At 38.4% G+C, this 20,091-nt stretch overlaps 1 protein-coding gene across 2 annotated transcripts in view; it reads left to right on the plus strand.

The window, feature by feature from the left end:
- Nucleotides 1–19,775, plus strand: part of SREK1 (splicing regulatory glutamic acid and lysine rich protein 1) — a 58,013-nt gene extending 38,238 nt beyond the window's left edge. Inside the window, exons 8-12 of one of the 2 annotated variants that reach the window (XM_074952643.1) lie at nucleotides 3,653–3,772; nucleotides 7,996–8,532; nucleotides 14,916–15,011; nucleotides 16,352–16,496; nucleotides 17,647–19,775. In XM_074952643.1, coding sequence (XP_074808744.1) covers nucleotides 3,653–3,772; nucleotides 7,996–8,532; nucleotides 14,916–15,011; nucleotides 16,352–16,496; nucleotides 17,647–17,799 — 1,051 coding nt within the window. In that variant the 3' untranslated portion in view covers nucleotides 17,800–19,775. The remainder of the gene's footprint in view (nucleotides 1–3,652; nucleotides 3,773–7,995; nucleotides 8,533–14,915; nucleotides 15,012–16,351; nucleotides 16,497–17,646) is intronic. The other variant, XM_074952644.1, reaches the window with a different exon arrangement.
- The last annotated feature ends 316 nt before the right edge of the window (nucleotides 19,776–20,091 follow it).

Consider the following 20,091-nt stretch of genomic DNA (forward strand, 5'->3'; position numbering starts at 1 on the left):
GTAAAGTAACTTTTTTTTTTTTTAAGTTAAGTTTCTTCAGTATTGCATCAGCAGTTGTGTTATGCCCCTGAATGCATTGTCCTGTGATGTGGCAACTACCAAAACTCCATGATGGGCAATGTAGGTGACCCATAAGGACTCACCACATCCATATACTACCAAAGAGAAGTGATTTGCACAATAACTGAAGGCTTGGCTTTAGTTTTGCAGTTTGTTCCAGTAGGTATAACCAGAGGTTGTGTTCTATGATGTTAGAAGATTGAAGAATTATATTTTTACAATCAATTATTTGCTGAATGCCTATTTGGGACAGTCAGCACATAACTAGAAAACTTCTTCTCTTTAAGAAAGCTTTACATGTCACACAGTACAGTTTTCAGATTCTTTTGTCTTTGGATAACTCAGAGCTGACTGTGCTTTAAGAGCCAAATTCTCACTTGCTTGCTTCAAAATTAGATACAGGTAAAGAAATGTCTGAATCCAGTGCTTTGCATAGTAGTACGATGAATTTATTTTGCAGTCAGTTTTGGGGACTTAATGAACTAAAGATCATTCTGATCCTGGCAGAGAGTCAACAGCATTTTCAGAATAAACCTCCCTCAGCCATTCCCTGTTTCTTGGTGGCTTATCATCCCCGAGTTACTTTCATCTCAAATTCATCAATCAGAGAGGCCTTATTCTAACTGAGCTGGAATTAGTTTGGCATCTAGTTGACAGACTAGTCCACATTAATATGTGAAGCACAGCTCTAGGCAGAACAACCCTAACCTTTTCCCTGGTATACCTTCTTTTGTGTATGCGTCTTGAGTTGCAGAACATAGGTGGTGCTGGCATTTTGTGCATCTTTTTGTTCCTCAGGATTTTGACAGTAATAAACATGAGTGCTTCCTGTCAACCTGCACTTTCCTTGGTAAGTTTAGATGGGGCAAGGCAACTTAAAATTGGTCCCTAAAATATCAAACTCAGTAGAACTGATCTGGAATTTTTTGATGAAACTTCTTTTGTGTCAGATAATGCTGATTTGTCAAATCCTAAACTGTTCATGTGAAAGGTGTTGATGAATTTTTTGTTTTGAAAATTTTTTGAAAGAAAGGCTTGAAATTTTGACATTTTCTAAACAAAATGTTTTGGGTTGACACAACATTTAATTTTTAAATTGAAGTTAATTTATAGGTTAAAAAAAAAAAGGAAAAGCAAAAGTTTGAAATTGAAACAAATCATTTTAAAATTCATTAAATGAATTTGTCTGATCCAATCCTTCTTCTCCCCAACCTCCCAGATTTTTAGTTTACGAACATTTTCAAGATTTTGACTTTTCATCCTGATTTGGGACAGGAAACTTTCAAAATCTTTAAAATTCTTGTGGGACAAAAACAAACTCTGCCCAGCTCTAGTACAAAGTTTTTGAGAGGGATGTGCTTTTTTCCCAGAGTGAGGAGAAAAAAGGTTCAAATCAGTAAGTTATGATTTATTGAAAATAATGTGGAGAATATCACAGCATGTCATTTTCTACAGAAATCTGAGTGCATACTGAGTATGTTTATACAGAAATAAGTCAAGCATGTTTCTACTTGAGTGTCTGCACATTGGAATAAATCTATTTGCATTTATTTCTATGATTTGACATTTAATAAATGCATACACTATATTGCAATGTCATATATACAGACTAAGGGAGAATATTTGGCATATGATGATATGGTAGAAAGGATTTATTAGCATGGATTTGAGATGGCCATGTTATACCCAAGTGCAAAGCCACAGATAGGTTGGGCAGATAATCCAAAATGAGGACTATTAAAACTTGATATCACACCATCGTATGTTTTGGATCTGCCATCTTTTACAGAGAAACCACTTGAGAGGTTTCACAGAGTTTTTAGAAGTATGTTAGTACTAAGGCTGGAAAGCCAAGATAGATTAAACCTGTAAAGCCAAATCACTTTAATTACCATGAGCTAACTGAGCAGGACTTGGAGGAAGGGGAAAATGTAATTTAATTTTTTACAATCCTCTAAAAATTAGTGCGGTGTCCATCAGTATGTGTATACTGCACTTTTTTTCTAGCCCTGATGGTGCCAGATGTAGGACCTTGAATTTGTTACTGGTCCAGAATGAATATTGCCTATCCTGTATCTTATACTGGGATAACTTTGGAGGGAAAGGAAAGGGTGCAGATTTAAAAAAGAAAAAGGAGGGGGAAAAAACCCACTCAGAGATTCGAAGTGTTCAGTAGTCCCAGAATAAGGTGAAGGTGGAGAAAGTATAGAAAGGTTGGGAACGTCGAACACAAGAGAAGAAAGGAATGATAGAAGAAGAGGAGGGAAGGAAGAAGACAAAATAACATAGGAAAAGACAGACCGAGAATGGAGAGGAAAAAGAAGATAAATATTTACCCAACATAGAAAAGTCATATTGAAAAAGACAAAAGAGAAGAATCATGGTGGTAGAAAGGGAAGAATAAAGTTAAGGAAGTTAAAAAAGAAAAGAACAAATGCTAGGGAGAAAAAATTCTACCTAATAGATACTGTTCATGCAAAATGATACAGTTGTGTTAAAAAGGATGGGAGTGTGAAATGGGTGGGGATAGAAATTCTCCTAGAATCAACCTAACCTGGCTGTCTCTTCTCTCTACTGATCTTTATATTGAATAACATTCTTCCTATTCTATTTCTGCAACCCATTTTTTCCTGTTTTATGCAGACTGAGTCCAGTACTGGAAAACTATGTTCTGATCACTCTGTTTAAAAAAAAAAAAAAAAATTGAGAAATTGGAAAGGCTTTGGAAAAGAGCTAGAAAAATGGTTTGATATTTTTTCTATAATATATGCCCTAAGTGAACCAGAAGTTAGGAACTTTGATGCAGGAATTGCTGGATGAAATTTTGTGGCCTGTGTTATGTAGGAGGTCGATTCTTTCTGGGTGTAGAAAATGCAAAAATTAAGATTGCCTGTCCACACATTGAATGATTGAAGAAATGCAAGAGAAAACATTAATACAATGTTACATTTAATAATTTAAACACCCAGGAATAGGGTGATCCAAAATCTTGGTTCCTGTAACATTGTAACTAAGCTAAATTGTGTATACATACAAAGGTATAGATTTAACAGCAGTATATTGTAAAATTAAATTCTGTTTATTATAAAACTGTCTTTACAGTAAAATTCAAATAGCACAATCATATTTTTACCACAGGAATATTTAAGAATATTAACTGAGCAGGTGTAGTTTCTATATTGCATGCCAGCAATATCGACCAGTTAGTGCAAATTTAATTTTGTATTAAACTTCACACTCTCGTTGGGATGATAATATGATGTATTAATATTTTACAGTATATTCAAAGATGTCCAATTGCTGTGTGATTCATAATTCTGCTTTTCCTGACATTTCTGTGTGTTAATTCTTTGCTATGACATTGTAGTAGCAGAGTTTTTTAAATGGTATACTGTTTTGAAAGAGGTGGGTCAGTCTGATCAAATTTTAAATGTGGAAAACTGTGAAAAAGTTCACTGTGGACTAGGTATAATAATTAGATGAAATACCATGTATTTAATTTCGATGGTTTATGTATTTTTTTTCAGTTTGTTTCTTTTCTGAAGTCTCAAGGTTAAATGTAGTATTTATTCTCTGATGTTGTTTGCTGCAGGAGTAGATCACACAATAGATCACTCTCTAGTCAGAAGGATAGGCGTAGATCCAAAAGTCCTCCCAAAAAACGTTCCAAGTCTAAGGAAAGGCGGAAGTCAAGAAGTCGTTCTCGTTCCCGGTGAGCTTTCTTTGCTAACAGTTGGTGTTACACTTCCTATTACCTAGTTCATAGCTTCTGGAAAAACCTTACAAAATGTAGACTGCAGGTGAAAAATAAAATCAAGTTTGTCTCTAAGCTATTCTGTCTTGAATTTTCAAATTATTTCTATTTTATACCTTTGTGATATCAGTTTCATGGCTGTAGAAATGTGGAGACTTCCATGGTGTTTGAAATAATGTTTATTTCCCCAAGAAGAAGACTATGCAAAATAAGTACTATGGTTACAATTTTCAAACTGGGGTCCCTAAACTTATGTACTGAGCTTCCTCAACTTCCACTGAAGTCAATGGTCACTACAGTTGTTCAGCATCATTGAAAATAAGGTAGTTTTTAGTTAAATGCCAAACTTTAGGCAACCAAGTTTGAAAATTTTACTCTACATGACAAATTGAGCCGTGGTGTAAGTGGGCACAAACTATCACTCCAAAGTTGTTGCACTGGCTTAGACTAGGGTTGAATTTGGGCACAAATCAGCAAGTATTCACAAAACAGACATCCACCGTGTGTATGTTAGCTCTGCCAATTTTCTAGTTATTTCAGGTTGGTTGTTTTCCCTCCTGTAAGTAAAACTATACATCTTTGTGTTATGAAATGTTTACTTGTGAACAGCCTAATCCAAATCCAGTTATTCATGTTCAGTCCTCTTGACTATCTGGTTTGGCCAACTACAGGATTCCATCAAGCTAATTCTTCATCTTATTGAACAATAACATAATTCGCATATACAGGCAATCCATCACTCTGGGATGGACTATTGAATTATCCACATCAACAGATACTCATGAGGGCAGCCTACTGGGTAGAGTTTTGGCGCCAGAGTGGTCTGTAGTGTCCTGCCTCCATCTGGCAGAAGCATCTTTCTATACTCTATCTCAGGGGTTCTCAAACTGTGGGTCAGGACCCCAGGGTTGGCTTGGGCTTCAGACTTGTCGGGGCGCAGGGCCAACACCAGCCTTGGCGACCCCATTAAAATGGGGTCGCCAAGGCTGGTGTTGGCCCTGCGCCCCGACAAGTCTGAAGCCCAAGCCCCACTGCCCAGGACCCAAGCCCCACCACCCAGGGCAGAAGCCCTTGGGCTTCAGCTTTTCCCCCCATCCTCCCGCCTGGGGCAGCGGGGTTTGAGTGGGCTCAGGCTTCGGTCCCCCCTCCTGGGGTCATGTAGTAATTTTTGTTGTCAGAAGGGAGTCACGATGCAATTAAGTTTCAGAACCGCTGCTCTACCTCATGCATTTAGGGGAGCTTCAGACTTGCTTTTGTAGGTAATTTGGCCTCTTCTCTCCCCATGACACACACTCTTCCTCCAGCGTTTCAGAGAGCAATGCACCTCACTGCTGGAATTGGTTGGGCCTGATCCATTGATGATTAGCTCCTTCTGGCCACAGGGTGTTGGCGCTCCCCTGCTCCTGACCGGTTCAGCCTTTCTGGATGGTATGTCCCATTGGTGGGAGCAGTGGTCTTCACAGGCTCCCCACCAGAGCCTTTGGCCACTGGATCTTGATCACCTGAAGGCCTCTGTGGAAAGAGCTTTGACCAAACACCGGCTCTGGTGGAGAAAGGTAGGGATAGTGGGGCACATGGCTGGACTCTGTCTGAAGGGAGCCCTAGCTACACTTATGAGCCTCCTAGAATCAGTCTCCTACTGGTGGCCAAAGCAGCTTCATCTTTCCCAACCCGTCTAACTATCCTGGGCTTTGCAGACCTATTAATGGCCTCATCTTATTGTGATCTGTTCTGGCATTTAGCCTCACGGAGTTCTTACTTATCCTGAAATTTCAGTGTACTTGATTTGAGATATTTATGCAATCACATAAGCTTTTCACTGGGTCCCTTTTTGGAGGGATCATCCCAAATGAGCCCCACAGCCAAGAGAAACCTTCAGATTTCATCTGACTCGTAAACAAAAACCACCAAAACAAAACCAACAAATCCTGCAAGATGGAACAATTGCTTCCAAAAGCTCGGTGGCTAAAAGATTGGAACAGTTTCTGAACAGTGATTATGATGCCTCTTCAGCAACATCTGCTCTCAGATGACTACTCCTCACCAGAGACCTTCTGATTCGGAGATCATTTTGTTGTCAAGACCATTGACAAGTTCTAGGTGTTCTTGTAGAACTTGAGAGGATGAATCTGTGGGAAATTGGGTACTCCAAGCAAATACTGGATGTATTCCTCCAATCCAGGGAGGATTCTATGTCGCAGGCCTACTAATGTGTCTAACTTGTCTTCAGAAATTGATGGGTTGAACATAGCCTTGGCTCATATTCAATAACTGTCAAAATTAGTCTTCTTTGATAGATTAAATAAAGATCTGAACCTCAGCCCCTTATATATCCATATGGCTGCATTATGAGCCATCTCAGCTGGGAAGGGAAAGTTTGTGTTCAGACTTTCATATTTGCAGGTTCACCAGGGCAGTAGCAAAATTTCATTCTCCAATCAAAGCTTCTGTGGCCAGCTGGAAGCTGAATTTTTTTTGGCTGAACTAAAAGAGCAGCCCTTGGAACCAGGGGGTGTTTCCTCATTTTCTTTTCTTTCTATCTTGGTTCTGTCCCAATTCTTCTTATTCTAGGGAAGTTAAATGTCTGTCAATCCATTAAGTATTAGTTGGACAGAACAAACTCGTTCAGGAAAAAGATCATGCTGGCAAAACCAAAGGCCTCATAGCTCCAAAAATAACCATCTCCAGATGCAAAAGAAACCACCTGCTGGTGGCTACAAGTAATAAATGTCTTATAAAAAAGATGGTAAAATCCTTCCATCTATTATAAGAGCTCATTCTACAAAATCCACTTCTCACACATATTGAAATTGTTTGTTACAAAGAAATATGCAAATCAACACCCTGGACATCTGTCTGCTCTCTCAAAAAATATTGCAATGTGGATATCCCATTTTCCTCAGGTACAGTATTTAGTCATCAGGGTCTACGGTCTGCCATCCTTCCGTGAGCCATATGTTTCTGTTTTCTTCCTCCCTTTCTGCGTTTTGGGTAGCTTGCCAACTCCTAATAGACTAATCCAGACTGATGAATTGCCTCTATATGAGAATAAGACAACTTTGTCTTTGCCTGTAAATTTGCCCTTTTATAACACAGAATCCATCGATCTGTATATTTTTTCCTCCTTTGTTAATATGTAACTTAACTTCCCTTGTTTAAAGTCCAATAACAATTATCCTGGATTTGTGGCACAGTTCCAGGATATAGATATAATGTGTGTCGTAGATTAGTTTAGGACTAAAACTATAGTTTTATAGTTTGAGATTCTTTTGTGAGTTCCTGAGGATGTGGTTATCCTATAGCAGGGGTTCTCGCAACAACATTTTTGGTGGTCTCAGAGTGTGGCCACCAACTCTTGCTGGTGGTAGCCCTCACAATTTTTCCTGAAATACTTATTAACTTGAGGGAAGAAAATTAAATATACACATCCAAATCATTGTACTTTATTTGTGTAGGGTTTCTTTTTTGCAGACTCAATACAAATAATGTACAGTTGTCTCTATTCTTTACTGGACCTAACCACAAATAGAAACACTGTCCTATAGTCCATCCTAGGGTGATGGATTCCCTGTTATGAGAAGTATCAGAGGGGTAGCCGTGTTAGTCCACAAAAACAAAACAAAACAAAGCCATGTTAGTCCACAATCCACAAAAACAATGAGGAGTCCGGTGTCACCTTAAAGACTAACAGATTTATTTGGGCATAAGCCATGCAACTGAAGAAGTGGGGGTTTTTTAACCCACAAAAGCTTATACCCAAATAAATCTGTTAGTCTTTAAGGTGCCACCAGACTCCTCGCTGTTATGAGAAGAAATATTTAAAAGCCAAGTTTAAAAATTTCCCACAATATGCTGGAAAGTCTACTTCAGCATTCAGGTTCCTGCAAATGTCTATAGACTGTATACTGCACTTATTCATAGTCTGTTCCTATGCTATAATGTCATTAGTCTAAAGATTAATTGTTTTTTTTTCCTTTCTTTTTTATACCTCTGCCTTCAGCAGCTGCAGGGGAAAAAAGCTAGATTGTTAGGAATGAGGTGGGTGGGAAATTTACATTTTCATAGTTGTGATTATTTTTGAAAGAGAGAGTTATGAGTTTTGTTGAGTGTTTATTAGTAGGAGTGAATTCAGCTTTTTATTAGGGTCATTTCAATGATGAATGAATGTTTCTTTTTCGTAGGGACAAGAAAAAAGACAAAGAAAACAAAGAAAAGGTCAAGGAAAAAGAAAAGGTCAGAGAGAAGGACAAGGACCGAGACAGGGAGAAGGAGAGAGACAGAGATAAAGAAAAAGAGAGGGAGCGGGACAGAGACAAAGAGAGAAATAGGGACAGAGATAAAGAAAAAGACAGGGACAAGGACCGAGAGAGGGATAGAGACAAAGAAAAGGAGAGGAACAAAGACCGGGAGAAGGACAGGGACAAGGAGAAGGAGGTAGTCCGGGACAAGAAGGAAACAGACCTGGAGAAAGGGGGGGACAGGGACAAGGAAAAGGATCGGGAGAAAGAGGGGGACAGGGAGAAGGTTAAGGAGAAGGACCGAGAGAAGAAGGAGGGTGACAAGGAGAAGGACAAAGACAAGGAAGGGGACAAAGAGAAGGAACGGGAAAGAGAAAAAGAGAGGTCCAAAGAGAGCGATGATAAAAAGAAGAAAGAGAAGAGATCCAGAACACCTCCCAGAAGCTACAGTTCTCTAAGAAGATCTCGTAGTTCCAGCAGGTTTGATTCTGTTTGATGATTTTGCTATGCTAGTTCTTAACCTGTCAGTACAATGAGATAACACAAAACCTAAATACTATGCATCAGTATTGCGATGTGATTTATTAAGAAGATAGTTTAATTTTCTGTGATACTGTTCTCTCTAAATTGATTCTGGGGAGAAAACCTTGAAGCTTTATTTCTCTGTCCTACTTTTTTTTTGTTTGTTTGTTTGTTTCTGTTCAGAAATTATTACATATTTTATTTCAACTCCAGGGAAAGCAACATTTATTACATTTAGCTTTGACATAAATAATCAGCAGGAAGTTTGGGTTTTTTATGTCCCATGTGAGATTAACATAGAACAGGACTGACAAAAAGTTGGTTTCAGATTTAGCCTCCTACTCTGGTCCTTCAGTTAATTGGATGATAGCTCTTTTTTGAGGTGGTTGCCTGCTTCAAGACACACTCTTGGGATGAACCTATATTGTGCACATTTGTCTGTGAGGCAGCGTGTATGCTCCCTTATCCCACCAACCATTTGGGCTCCAGGTTATATAGTTCCTCAGTTACTTCTATCCACTAGAGCCTCATTGCATTTTCCCTACAGTGCTAAAAACTGCCAACAGAGAGCAGAGGAATATTAGCTGTTTATCTTGTTCTACTTAGCTTTTTTTGTAGTTTAGTGTGAATTAGCATTGTGCAGTTTAATCCTGTTGTTTTATTTTCATATTTGTGTCAAGGGGATCTTCCTTTGGAACTGAGGACTGACACATCTGGCTTCTATGGTACCCTTTGTGTAAAGCCAAGATGTACATGGCAGACTAATTGACATAATGCCTCCTATACTTCAGTGAAACTTGTCTATCTGAGAGGTTCTCTGTAGTGCCACTTTCACCTGAAGAGGTCAGAGGGATTGATGGTCTAATTTCTGATAGCCTAGCTCAGAAGGACTCTCCATCCACATCAGAAACAGGTCCTTCTTTTTTTTATGAAGGCCAAGTTGAACATGGATTCCAAAGTGCAAAAAGAGACCAGTCAGTTCAGGGACTAAGAAGAGTCAAAAAGGGAAAGAAATGTCACTCTTCTTCTGAATTCTGTAAATTGGACGTATTGAAAGAGGCCATCAGTATTGAGATACTTCTTTGTGCAAAAAAAAGAAAAAACACATCCTCCTCTGTCTGAATACTTGAAAGGGTCTGGTAATGCTGAGGATGCTGCTGGTTTGAGGCAAATCTCGGAGCCTTCCCCATACTTCCCTATTTAAATAAGCAGGGAACCAATTATAAATGTGCAGAAATTCCTCTTTGGAACAGTTCTGTGGACTGCCATCTCTGAGGGAGACTGAGGATCATCGTGGGAGTTCTCATTTCCATGAGGATGTCCCACTTGCTCCCTTGTTTCTGTCAAATTTGGCACTGGGAATAATGGTGTAGACTACTGCATCAGGATCCAGACTAGACTTTGCTTGACCCTTTTCACTCAGTGAAGGATCTGTTTCAGACTATCACCTAATCTTCTTGTTCTTTGCATTGTCGTGTTAAGCCCTACTATTCAGGATGGCGGCTAGGGAGCTGCGAGTAAGAAGCTAAGAGTCTGTGTAAAGAGGAAATAAAGACAGTTTTGTATTCAGGGTATCAAAAATGAGATCAAATAACAACCCAACAAATCCCTAGAATCCAAGAATGTCAAAGAATTAGTCCTAAAAAGTCAGAATAAATCGCTGATACAAGTCTGAAGGTTCAGGCAGGCTATGCTGTCTTTTATAGGTCTGTTATTTGTGTTTTGTGGTGCTTAAGGAAAAGTTTGGATAAAAGTTTTATCATCCTTCCGTTTTCAGAAAGGGGGAATGTAGTGTTAGTTTCCGTAGTGAAGATGCAGCCTACCCCAACATAAGGAATTTTTGTGTCTGCAGAGGAACACTACCTTCCCAAATGATATCAGCTACATCAACTGAAGTGTTGTTCTGTCAACCTAGCTGCATCTGCACTGGGGGTTATGTTGGCATATCTACTTTGAGCCCCTTTACCGATGTAGCTATGATTCTACAATTCTCAAGTGTAAACCAAGCCTTAGTGTAGAATCATAGAAATGTAGGGCTGGAAGGGACCTCAAGAGGTTATTTTATCCATCCCCCTGTGCTGCGGCAGTAATAAATACACCTCGACTATCCCTGACAGGTGTTTGTCTAGCCTGTTTTTAAAAGCCTCCAATGATGGGGATTCTACAACCTTCCTTGGAAGCCTATTTCAGGGCTTAACTAGCATTATAGTTAGAAAGTTTTTCCTAATATCTAACCTAAATCTCCCTTGCTGGCCATTTAAGCCAATTGTTCTTTATGTCCACTGAGGGTAGGGCAAGAAGTAATCAATCACTGTCCTCTTTTTATAACAGCCCTTAACATACTTGGAGATTATCAGGTCCTCCCCTCAGTCATTTTTTCCCCCAAGATAAACATTTCCATGTTTTTAATCTTTCTTTATAGGTCATGTTTTCTAAACCTTTTATCATTTTCGTTGCTGACTTCTGGATCTCTCATATTTTCTACATCTTTCTCGAAGTTTGGTGCCCAAAACTGGATACCCCATTCTAGCTGAGTCCTCACTAGTGCTGAGTAGAGCAGGAAAATTATCTCTCGTGTGCTACGTATAAGACTCCTGTCAATACTCCCCAGAACGATATTAGCCTTTTTTGCAGTTGCGTCACATTTTTGGCTCATGTTCCGTTTGTGATCCATGATACCCCCCGATCCTTTTCTGTAGTACTACTGCCTAGCCAGTTATTCCAATGTTGTATTTTTGCACTTGATTTTTTTCCTTCCTAACTGTAATACTTTGTACTTGTCTTTATTGAGTTTCATCTTGTTAAATTGGAGAACTGATCTAAAATCATCATTTTGAATTCTAACCCTGTTCTCCAAAGTGCTTGCACACCCTCCCAGCTTGATGTCATCCACAAATTTTACATGTATACTGTTTACTCTATTATATAAGTCACTAATGAAAATATTGAGTAGTACTGGATCTAGGACAGACCCCTGTGAGACCCCACTAGATACATACTCCCAGTTTGACCGCATGTCATTGATAACTTTCATGAGTATGGGCTTTCAACCAATTATGCATGCACCTTATAGTAATTTCATCTAGACTCCATTCTGTAGTTGGCCTATGAGAATGTCATGCAGGACTGTGCTAAAAGACTTACTAAAATCAAGATTTATCACATATACAGCTTCCCCTCTATCCAGTAGGTGATTAAAACCCTAAATAATTTAATTAATTATATAGATTTGGCATGATTTGTTCTTGACAAATCTATGTTGGCTATTCCTTATCACCGTATTATCCCCTAGGTCAGGGGTGGGCAAACTATGGCCCGCCAGCTGTTTTAATCGGGCCCTCGAGCTCCCGCTGGGGAGGAGGGTGGGGGCTTGCCCCGTTCCAGTGCTTCAGCTGGGCAGCAGGGTTGGGGGGCCTCTCCGCCTGGCTCCTGGAAGTGGCGTTATGGCCACCCTCTGGCTCCTACGCATAGGGGCAGCCAGGGAGCTCCACTCTGCATGCTGCCCCTGCCCCAAGCACCTCCCCCACAGCTCCCATTGGCCGGGAACCACAGCCAATGGGTGCTGCAGGGACAGTGCCTGTGGACGAGTCACCTGGCCACGTAGGAGCCAGAAAAGGGACATGACGCTGCTTCTGGGAGCCGCTTGAGGTAAGCACCGCCCGGAGCTTGCACCCCTGAGCCTCTCCCCACACCCTACTCCCCAGCCTGGAGCCCCTCCCGCACCCTGAACTCCTCATTTCTGGCCCTACCCTGGAGCCCACACCCCCAACCAGAGCCCTCTCCCGCACCCCACCCCCAATTTTGTGACCATTCATGGCCTGCCATACAATTTCTATTCCCAGATGTGGCCCTCAGGCCAAAAAGTTTGCCCACCCTTGCCCTAGGTACTTACAAATTGTTTAATAATTTGTTCCTGTATCTTTCTAGCTATGGAAGTTAGGCTGACTGGTCCCCTGACTGGTCTAAAATTCCCCAGGTCCTCTTTGTTCCTTTTTAAACATAGGTACTATGTTTGCCCTTTTCCTGCCCTCTGGGACCTCATTTCCATGAGTCTCAAAAATAGTTGCTAACAGTTTTGAGACTGCTAGTTCCTTAAAAGTACCATAGAGTGAATTTCATCATACCCTGCCAATTTGAATACATCTAATTATCTAAATATTATTTAATCTCTTCTTTCTGTATTTTGCCATGGGTTCCTTCCTCCTTGTTGTTAACATTAATTGTGTTAAGTATCTTGTTACAATTAACCTTTTTAGTGAAGACTAAAGCAGAATAGGCATTTAACATATCAGCCTTCTTGATGTCATCCATGTGCTCTCCTTCCCTAAGTAGTAGACCTACACTATCCTTTGTCTTGCTATTGCTCCTAATGTATTTATAGAACCTCTTATGTCCCTTGCTAGGTGTAATGCATTTTGTGTCTTCGGGTTTGTCTATGCTACACAGCTTTTCGTGACACAGTCGTGTCGCTAAAAGTCGGGCAGTGTAAACCTGTTTGTCGGCACCTTTGCCAACAAAATACTTCCACCCCCTACAAGCGGGGTTTGCGTTGTCAACAGGAGAGCACTCCTGCCGACAGCGAGCAGTTTACACTGCCACTTGCCTTGGCAAAACTTTTGTCTTTCGGGGAGGGGAGGCTTTTTTGAGCACCTGTGAAAAGTTTTGTCATTCAGTTGGCAGTGTAGACAAAGCCTTAGCCTTACTGATTTTTGTCCTACAGTCTTGTGGTATTCTTTTGTACTCTTTCTTAGCAATTTGTCCTTGTTTCCTCTTTTTGTAGACTTAAAGAACCCTTGATGGAGCCATATTGGCTTCTTACTATTCTTTTAATCTCTCCTTTGTATCAGGATAGTTTTCTGTTGTGCCTTTAATATTGTCTCTTTGAGAAACTTCCAGCTCTCCTGAACTCTTTTTGTCCTGCTTCGTCACATTTCTGAAATAAACCATGACAATTTTTGTTCTGAAAAAATGCCAACAGGAAGAGGGCATCCATTTTGATATAACTTATACTCTAGTTTAATATTAAACTAATCTTTAGATCTAGTTAATTTATTCTTGTTTTATGCCTGGTTCATTGTACGTGCAGTCAGGGGGAGTTACGAGTATTCAGCAACACGCTGGATCAGATCCTAGAATAGCAACCTTCGGTAGCTCGTAAAAAACCCTACCAAATTCTCATTTAAATAAAATGTTAAGAATCCGACTTAATCTGAATTTCCTTTGTTTGTTGGATTTTATTGGGCTTCAACCTTCCCATACAACTATTGTGACCTATTTTTTTTAATACAGGATTGTTTGTTAACAATAGCATGTCATCCTTTGAGAAGTAATAATAATAGAAATGTTTTAATCCATATTAAAATGTTCCCTGTCATGATTTACAACAAACACCTCTGGGACTGATGCTGTGAGGGTCTGGGTCCTCTGGCTCTGATCCCACAAAGCACTTCAGCTCATGCTCAAGTTTAAATACATTAGTCCTACTGAAGCGGGACTACTCACATGCTTAAAATTTGTGCACATACCTAAGTGCTTTCTTTGATCAGGGCCAGAGGAATCAGCATATTTTACAGTTGAGCTTCAGAACACTGTAAGGAATGCAGCTCCATGCAAGGTAAATGTTAGTGGTTTCATCAGCTCCTGTAGAGGAAATTTAGATCTCCAAACTCAAGACAAGATAGTTAAAAAGCTTTTTTTTTTCATTTTCCCTTTAAAATGTATGTATTTGTAATTCTTAAGGTATGTGTTCTAGTAATAGTTTCTTTCGTTACTTATCAACTCAGCTGATAATTTAAAGATTCATGTTTAATAATAGTAATTCTTGGCTCTTACGTTGAAGGAGGAACATTTCTTATATTGCAAACTCTTCAGAGGAGGGACCATAGGTGACCCTGGCCCCGCTGAGGTCAATAGCTTCTAGTACAATGAGGTCCTCATCCTGGGCTTTATTGTAATGACAATAGGTAATAATAAATTTAACTCTATCAGGTACCCATTATCACCTGATAGAGGTGTTTGGGCTGAGAAGGTAAATTTATTCTCTTCCAAAATGTGATATAGCAGAAATCTGAAGAAGCATAATCTCCTTCTGCCACTTCCCTCTGCCATGCCTCCTCCCACAAAATTCTCACATACAGAAAGCTTTAAATTTCTTGACTTGTGTAATATATGTACAATCAGTGAGGCATACACTTAGTAGTGGCCAACATGTTGCAGGACATTAACAGTGTCAACGAGCTGTCATGCCAAAGAATAATTTTAAGAACCATCTGTTTTCTTAGGCCATTGTCTAATGTATTGTGCATCTTCATTGCCTAATTTTGAACTTCTTGGTCTTACAGAGAAAGACGTAAGAGGAAGAGTAGAAGTCCTTCCAAGTCTCCAAAATCATCCAGAACATCAAAGAGAAAGTCCTCTCGGTCTCCATCACCAAGGAGGTGGGATTTATAAATATATTAGAACTAAAATGGACAGCTAAAAAGGAAAATCTTTCTCCCATACTGAAATTTCATTAGCTTCCCAGTATCAGTACCAATATCATGCAAAAAAATTTGTTGAGGAAATTTGGATTCCTTCTGGGCAGTTTTTTTTTTTTTTTTTGTTTGTTTGTTTTTTTTTCAGCGTATGTAAGAAGCTTTCTACCTGTCTTGTATGTAAATGACAATGACAAGATCAGCCCTCTTTCTCCAAAACAGAATCTTAGATGGAGAATCTGGGAATATGGAAAAAAACTTGTTTGGAAACACTGTTCTCATCAGTTTATCACCCCTGCCTGAGTCTCTTTTATTACGCTTCTGTCACTTCAGATAATTTCATTTGGTCAAAGTGATTCAAGTCTCAGTTCAATCTTGTATTGATTTATTATTTTGGAGCTCTTTACATTCTCTACGTCCAAATCGATCAAAGATCCTTATTGCTCTGTACGGCTGTCCTTTGTCATTTCACTCCCCTCTTTGTATATTTTTGAAAATTAAATTCTTCAGCTCTTTTGAGTGAGAAAATTGACAGTGTTTTGCATTTTTACAAATATTTAATCTCTTCTCTCTTTTACCCATTCTTTTGGAAAGTCTCACAGATGTGGGTCTGGGTGCAACTTAATGTTTTGATAGTAATTCTAGATCTAATTGGAGATTAAAGGAATCAAACTGCAGTTACTGATCTGCAAACCATTAAACTGCTTCAGTCAGTTTTTCATAAGAAAAAGATTGTGAATTTACTTTCCCAAATTCTGATAGCTGTTAAACAAAAGAGCAAATGATGAAAAACCTTATATGTATGAGCAGTTATTTCTAGATCAATGCAAGTGACTTGGGCGTGTAAGACAAATGACCTTTTTTTTTTTTTTTTTAATGGATATAAGTATACAATACAGTACAGTACTTAATAATTTTTGCATGGTTGCACATACGGTACATATGGATTTTGGATTTTTTTTTTTAGCATTGTTAGCTAAATCATATATGTATTCAATTAGAAATGCTTCTGATCACTATTATGTGGCATGAAGAGATTTGTCCTTTCAGTAAATTCCACCACCTATACATCTTCAGGGTCTTTTAGAAATATGCTATCTGGATGATTCAGAAAATATTTTTTTTAAAATAAGAAGCTGCGGAATTACACAGTCTCTTACATAGGAACCACCAGTTGAAACACATTAGTGTTACAGTTCAGTACTGAAAATGAAGGGTTGATTCTAAGAATTACAGCTTTCTAAAGAACTTTTTAGTATTCAATTGGTTTACTCAATTACTGAATGTCTACAAACTTTCTTAAGCAGAAATAAGAAGGACAAAAAGAGAGAGAAAGAAAGGGATTCAAATAATGAAAGAAAAGAGAGAGAGCAATCCACATCCAAGAAAAAAAGTAGCAAAGAAAAAGATGGGAAGGAGAAGTCTGACAAAACCACTACTACACTGAAGGTAAGCACTTGCGAACAAGTGATGAACAGGAAAGTGACTGAACAGTAGAATTTGATTGATTCTTGACAAAATCTGTCCTTTCTGTCTTCATTCTTTGCTAGTTTGGACACTTAAGTATAGTTCCTGCCAGCAAGAGACAGGTGCTCCAAAAGAAAGTTAATTTGGCAGATCCATTAGACTAGGTTTCCCTACTTGAACCTTCCCAGCTCTTCAGGTGCTTGAGTGGGTAGGTAGGGAGAAATGAGTGGGATGGAATAAAGAAATATCGGGTGAGGAGTTGGTTGGCTGCCTGTCTGTTTGAGCAGCCATACGGCACATTGTGTAGGCAACCAAAAAAGGCAGCTCAGTTGCAGAACTATGTGTCTACCTTGTACTTCCCTTCCACAGTGCTGCCTCCTGGTTCCCCAGGGTCAAAGGCTTGCTAGAGAACTCTACAAGGAGCAAAGCTGGAAGAGCAGGCTCAGTAGGTGGGTCAGGGAACAGTGGTATACGGATATTATTAACAAAAATCAAGTGTTCAGACTGATTACCTTGTGAGCTTTTAATTTTAACATTTCAAAAGTATCCTGTCCTTGAGAGAGTTGTAATTGTGGCTATTTAACTATAGAAGTGAAAAAGTGAGACTGCCAGTGTCCAATTTAAAAACTGACTGACTTTTAATTGCTTCCTCTACAGACTTCAATAATTATTTTATCCAAGAGCTATCATAAAAATGTAGTGGACATCTGAACAGAAATTTTGGTAAAATATTTAACCATTAAAACTAGAAATAGAGAGATCTAGTCCTGGTTTAAGTGGAAAACTCCGCAAAGTCTTAACTATGGAGTTGTTAATGATATCTCTCTAGTATTGTTGTTCTGTTTTATTTTACTTCTGAATAATTGTATATAGCAAAATATAATTCTTTAAGGCAAAGATTTCCAAAAGTGATTTTGGTGTGTTTTGGGTGCCCAACTTCAGACACCCTTAAATGGGACAGATTTTCAGAGGTTGTTGAGCACCCACGCTCTTAAAACTGGGCCTCTTTAAGCTGTCTCCCATTGGGTATCCAGAAATGTAAACATCCAAAATCCCCAGTTACTTCTGGAAATCTTGGCACAATACGGAATATTGTTGTTATAAAAATATAACTTGTTAACATTCTTGGTAGGATAAAGATCACACTAAAGGGGATGCGAATTCAGAAATTAACAAGGCAGTAGAAAATAAAGATACACAAAGGACAGATGAAGTCAAACTACAACAGAATGGGAACTGTCAACCAAATGAAGAAAACCTCTCAGTTAAAATGGAAGAGGTATAAAGTAACGAATGGACCTCTGACTCAACTGTGGGGTGAATCCAAAGCTTTTTATTTCCCTGAAAGAGGAAGAAAACATCAAAGCAATCTACTGAGCAGGTTGATATGTACTAGTAGCTCTTCCAATTCTTGTGATAGCTTTGTTGTCTTCTTGCTGGAAAGCAAGAAAGACCATGGACCAGTAATATATGCCATGATTAAGGCAAATGCCATCAGAACTATTCATCTGTGAGAATCCATGCATTTCGATGATGGCTGTACTTATTTGTAAAATGATTTATGTTAACTTTTGCCAAGAACTGTTTCAGATAAGGTGAAATTGAAAGATGTAAACCTGTATAAGCTGAAGGTATGCATTGGAAGTTGTTAAAATATTACTAGTTAATGAATTTTGTATTGTTTTTCCTTGTGTTTGTTTTTTTGTTTTTTGTTTTTTTTTAATTTCAATGTGTACTGTTTTGATAATGTGCTTGGACATGGTGCAAAAATATACACACTTTCCCTTGTAAATGACAGCTATGGAAAAAAGGGTTTTTACTTTAATACATAGTTTTGCCGTTATTGCGTTAAACGCCCACTGACTATTAAGTTTTCATTTGCTCACTGCTTGGATTCATTTTTTCTTATTTAAAGTCATTTTCTTATTACTATCCCTGAAATGAATATTTCTTTTAATAGTAGTTGAACAATGCATGTTACTGTCCTATTTATAGAAGGAACAACCACCATATTGTAGATAATAGTTTAGCTTACTGGGTTTCTTCCCCCTCTCCTATCCTCAAAAGTAAGCACATCTGTATAGTGGTATCAGAACTTCTGGTTTTGTTTTGAGCCATATTGCAGTGGGTCTGTTCAGCTGCATATGGTACAGGTGTCATTATGAAAATCAATACCCCGTTTTCAAAATAGTATATGGGAGCACAAGCTAAAGCTTTAGTGCCTTCTTAAAATGTGGTATATTTTCTGGAACTTTATATGTGCTATTAATTTTCGGTTACATCTTACATAATCTCGATGGCTGTTCTACCAAAACCACACCAGTAGACAAGAATGTGAGTGGTTTGTCAGAAAAGCTGTGCTGGGTTCACTTGGTACAAGACTGAAGCTCCATTTTTAAGAAGATTTATATAAATGAATGCAAAAGTGTAGTTTGGGGACCATCATACTATGAAGTATGGTAACTGAATACAGAGCATGCTCTAATTTCACCAAAATCAAAGGGAGCTCTTTAAACTTTTTCTGTACATTGGATGGCCTTAATCATTACCTCTCAATCATCTTCTCTAATGTTGGTTGTGTGATGTGAAAGGAATTGTGTGCAAAGTTTGTTTGAAAAGAATAGTAGTTGAATTTACATTAGAGTTATATGGTAGAGATTCTATGTCCTTCTTGGATTCATTCATTGGGGAGAAAGCATGTAACTGGAGAGAATGACACACTGCAAATATTTTGTCAAGTAAAAATGTGACTTGTGCTCTGAAGTAATCTCATCATTGTAAGATTTCTTAAAAGACCTTTAAAACTTGTTTAATACTAAAATCAAGTAGACTTATTTTTAATACAATGAAATACAATCAAAAGACTTAATTGCCTTACCTCATGGGAAGAGTTATTTCTATCAATTTTAAAAGCTAAGTAGTATATTAGTTACTTTCAATTTGATTTTCCTTTTTAAAGTTAATAGTTACAGAAGCCTAAGTGTTTTATGGGGAATGAGAATTTGCCCACTTTATAAGGTAATGAAACCCAGTTTGTGCAGCTGCTTACTCTTTATTTTTGTTAGGATTTGAAGTATCTTGCCACTGTGTACCATTAAAACTATAGAAAATGCTTTACCGTGTAAAGTATAGATGGTCATTTTTGTGATGTTTAAGCCACATGCAGTTGGCTGGTGAACAGTTTATTCCAATAAAAGAATAACAAATCTGTATGCTTATAGAAAGACTGTGAAGGATCGGGTCTTGCAACAACAGCTGTCTTATTTATGTGTAAGTAGCATAGAGCAAAGATCGTTTGTATACTTGTTATCTTTGGTACCATTTCACTAATAAAATTAAGTATTTTAGAGGGAAGTTTATATATATATATATATAAAAAAAAATATGAAAGGAACATTTTTCGTTGAATATTCATCTACTTTTTCTCAGGGGGTTGCTTTGATTTGGAAAGTGCATGCCAGTAATATACATAGCATTTAGAAAATTTACTTTGATAAGATATCTTTCCTTGTGAGAAGTCAAATGGTTTTCACACATGGCTTCATGTTTCAGATGTCAATGTTTATTTTGATTCCTA

The sequence above is a fragment of the Natator depressus genome, chromosome 5, assembly GCF_965152275.1.
Source record: "Natator depressus isolate rNatDep1 chromosome 5, rNatDep2.hap1, whole genome shotgun sequence".
Classification (NCBI taxonomy): domain Eukaryota; kingdom Metazoa; phylum Chordata; order Testudines; family Cheloniidae; genus Natator; species Natator depressus.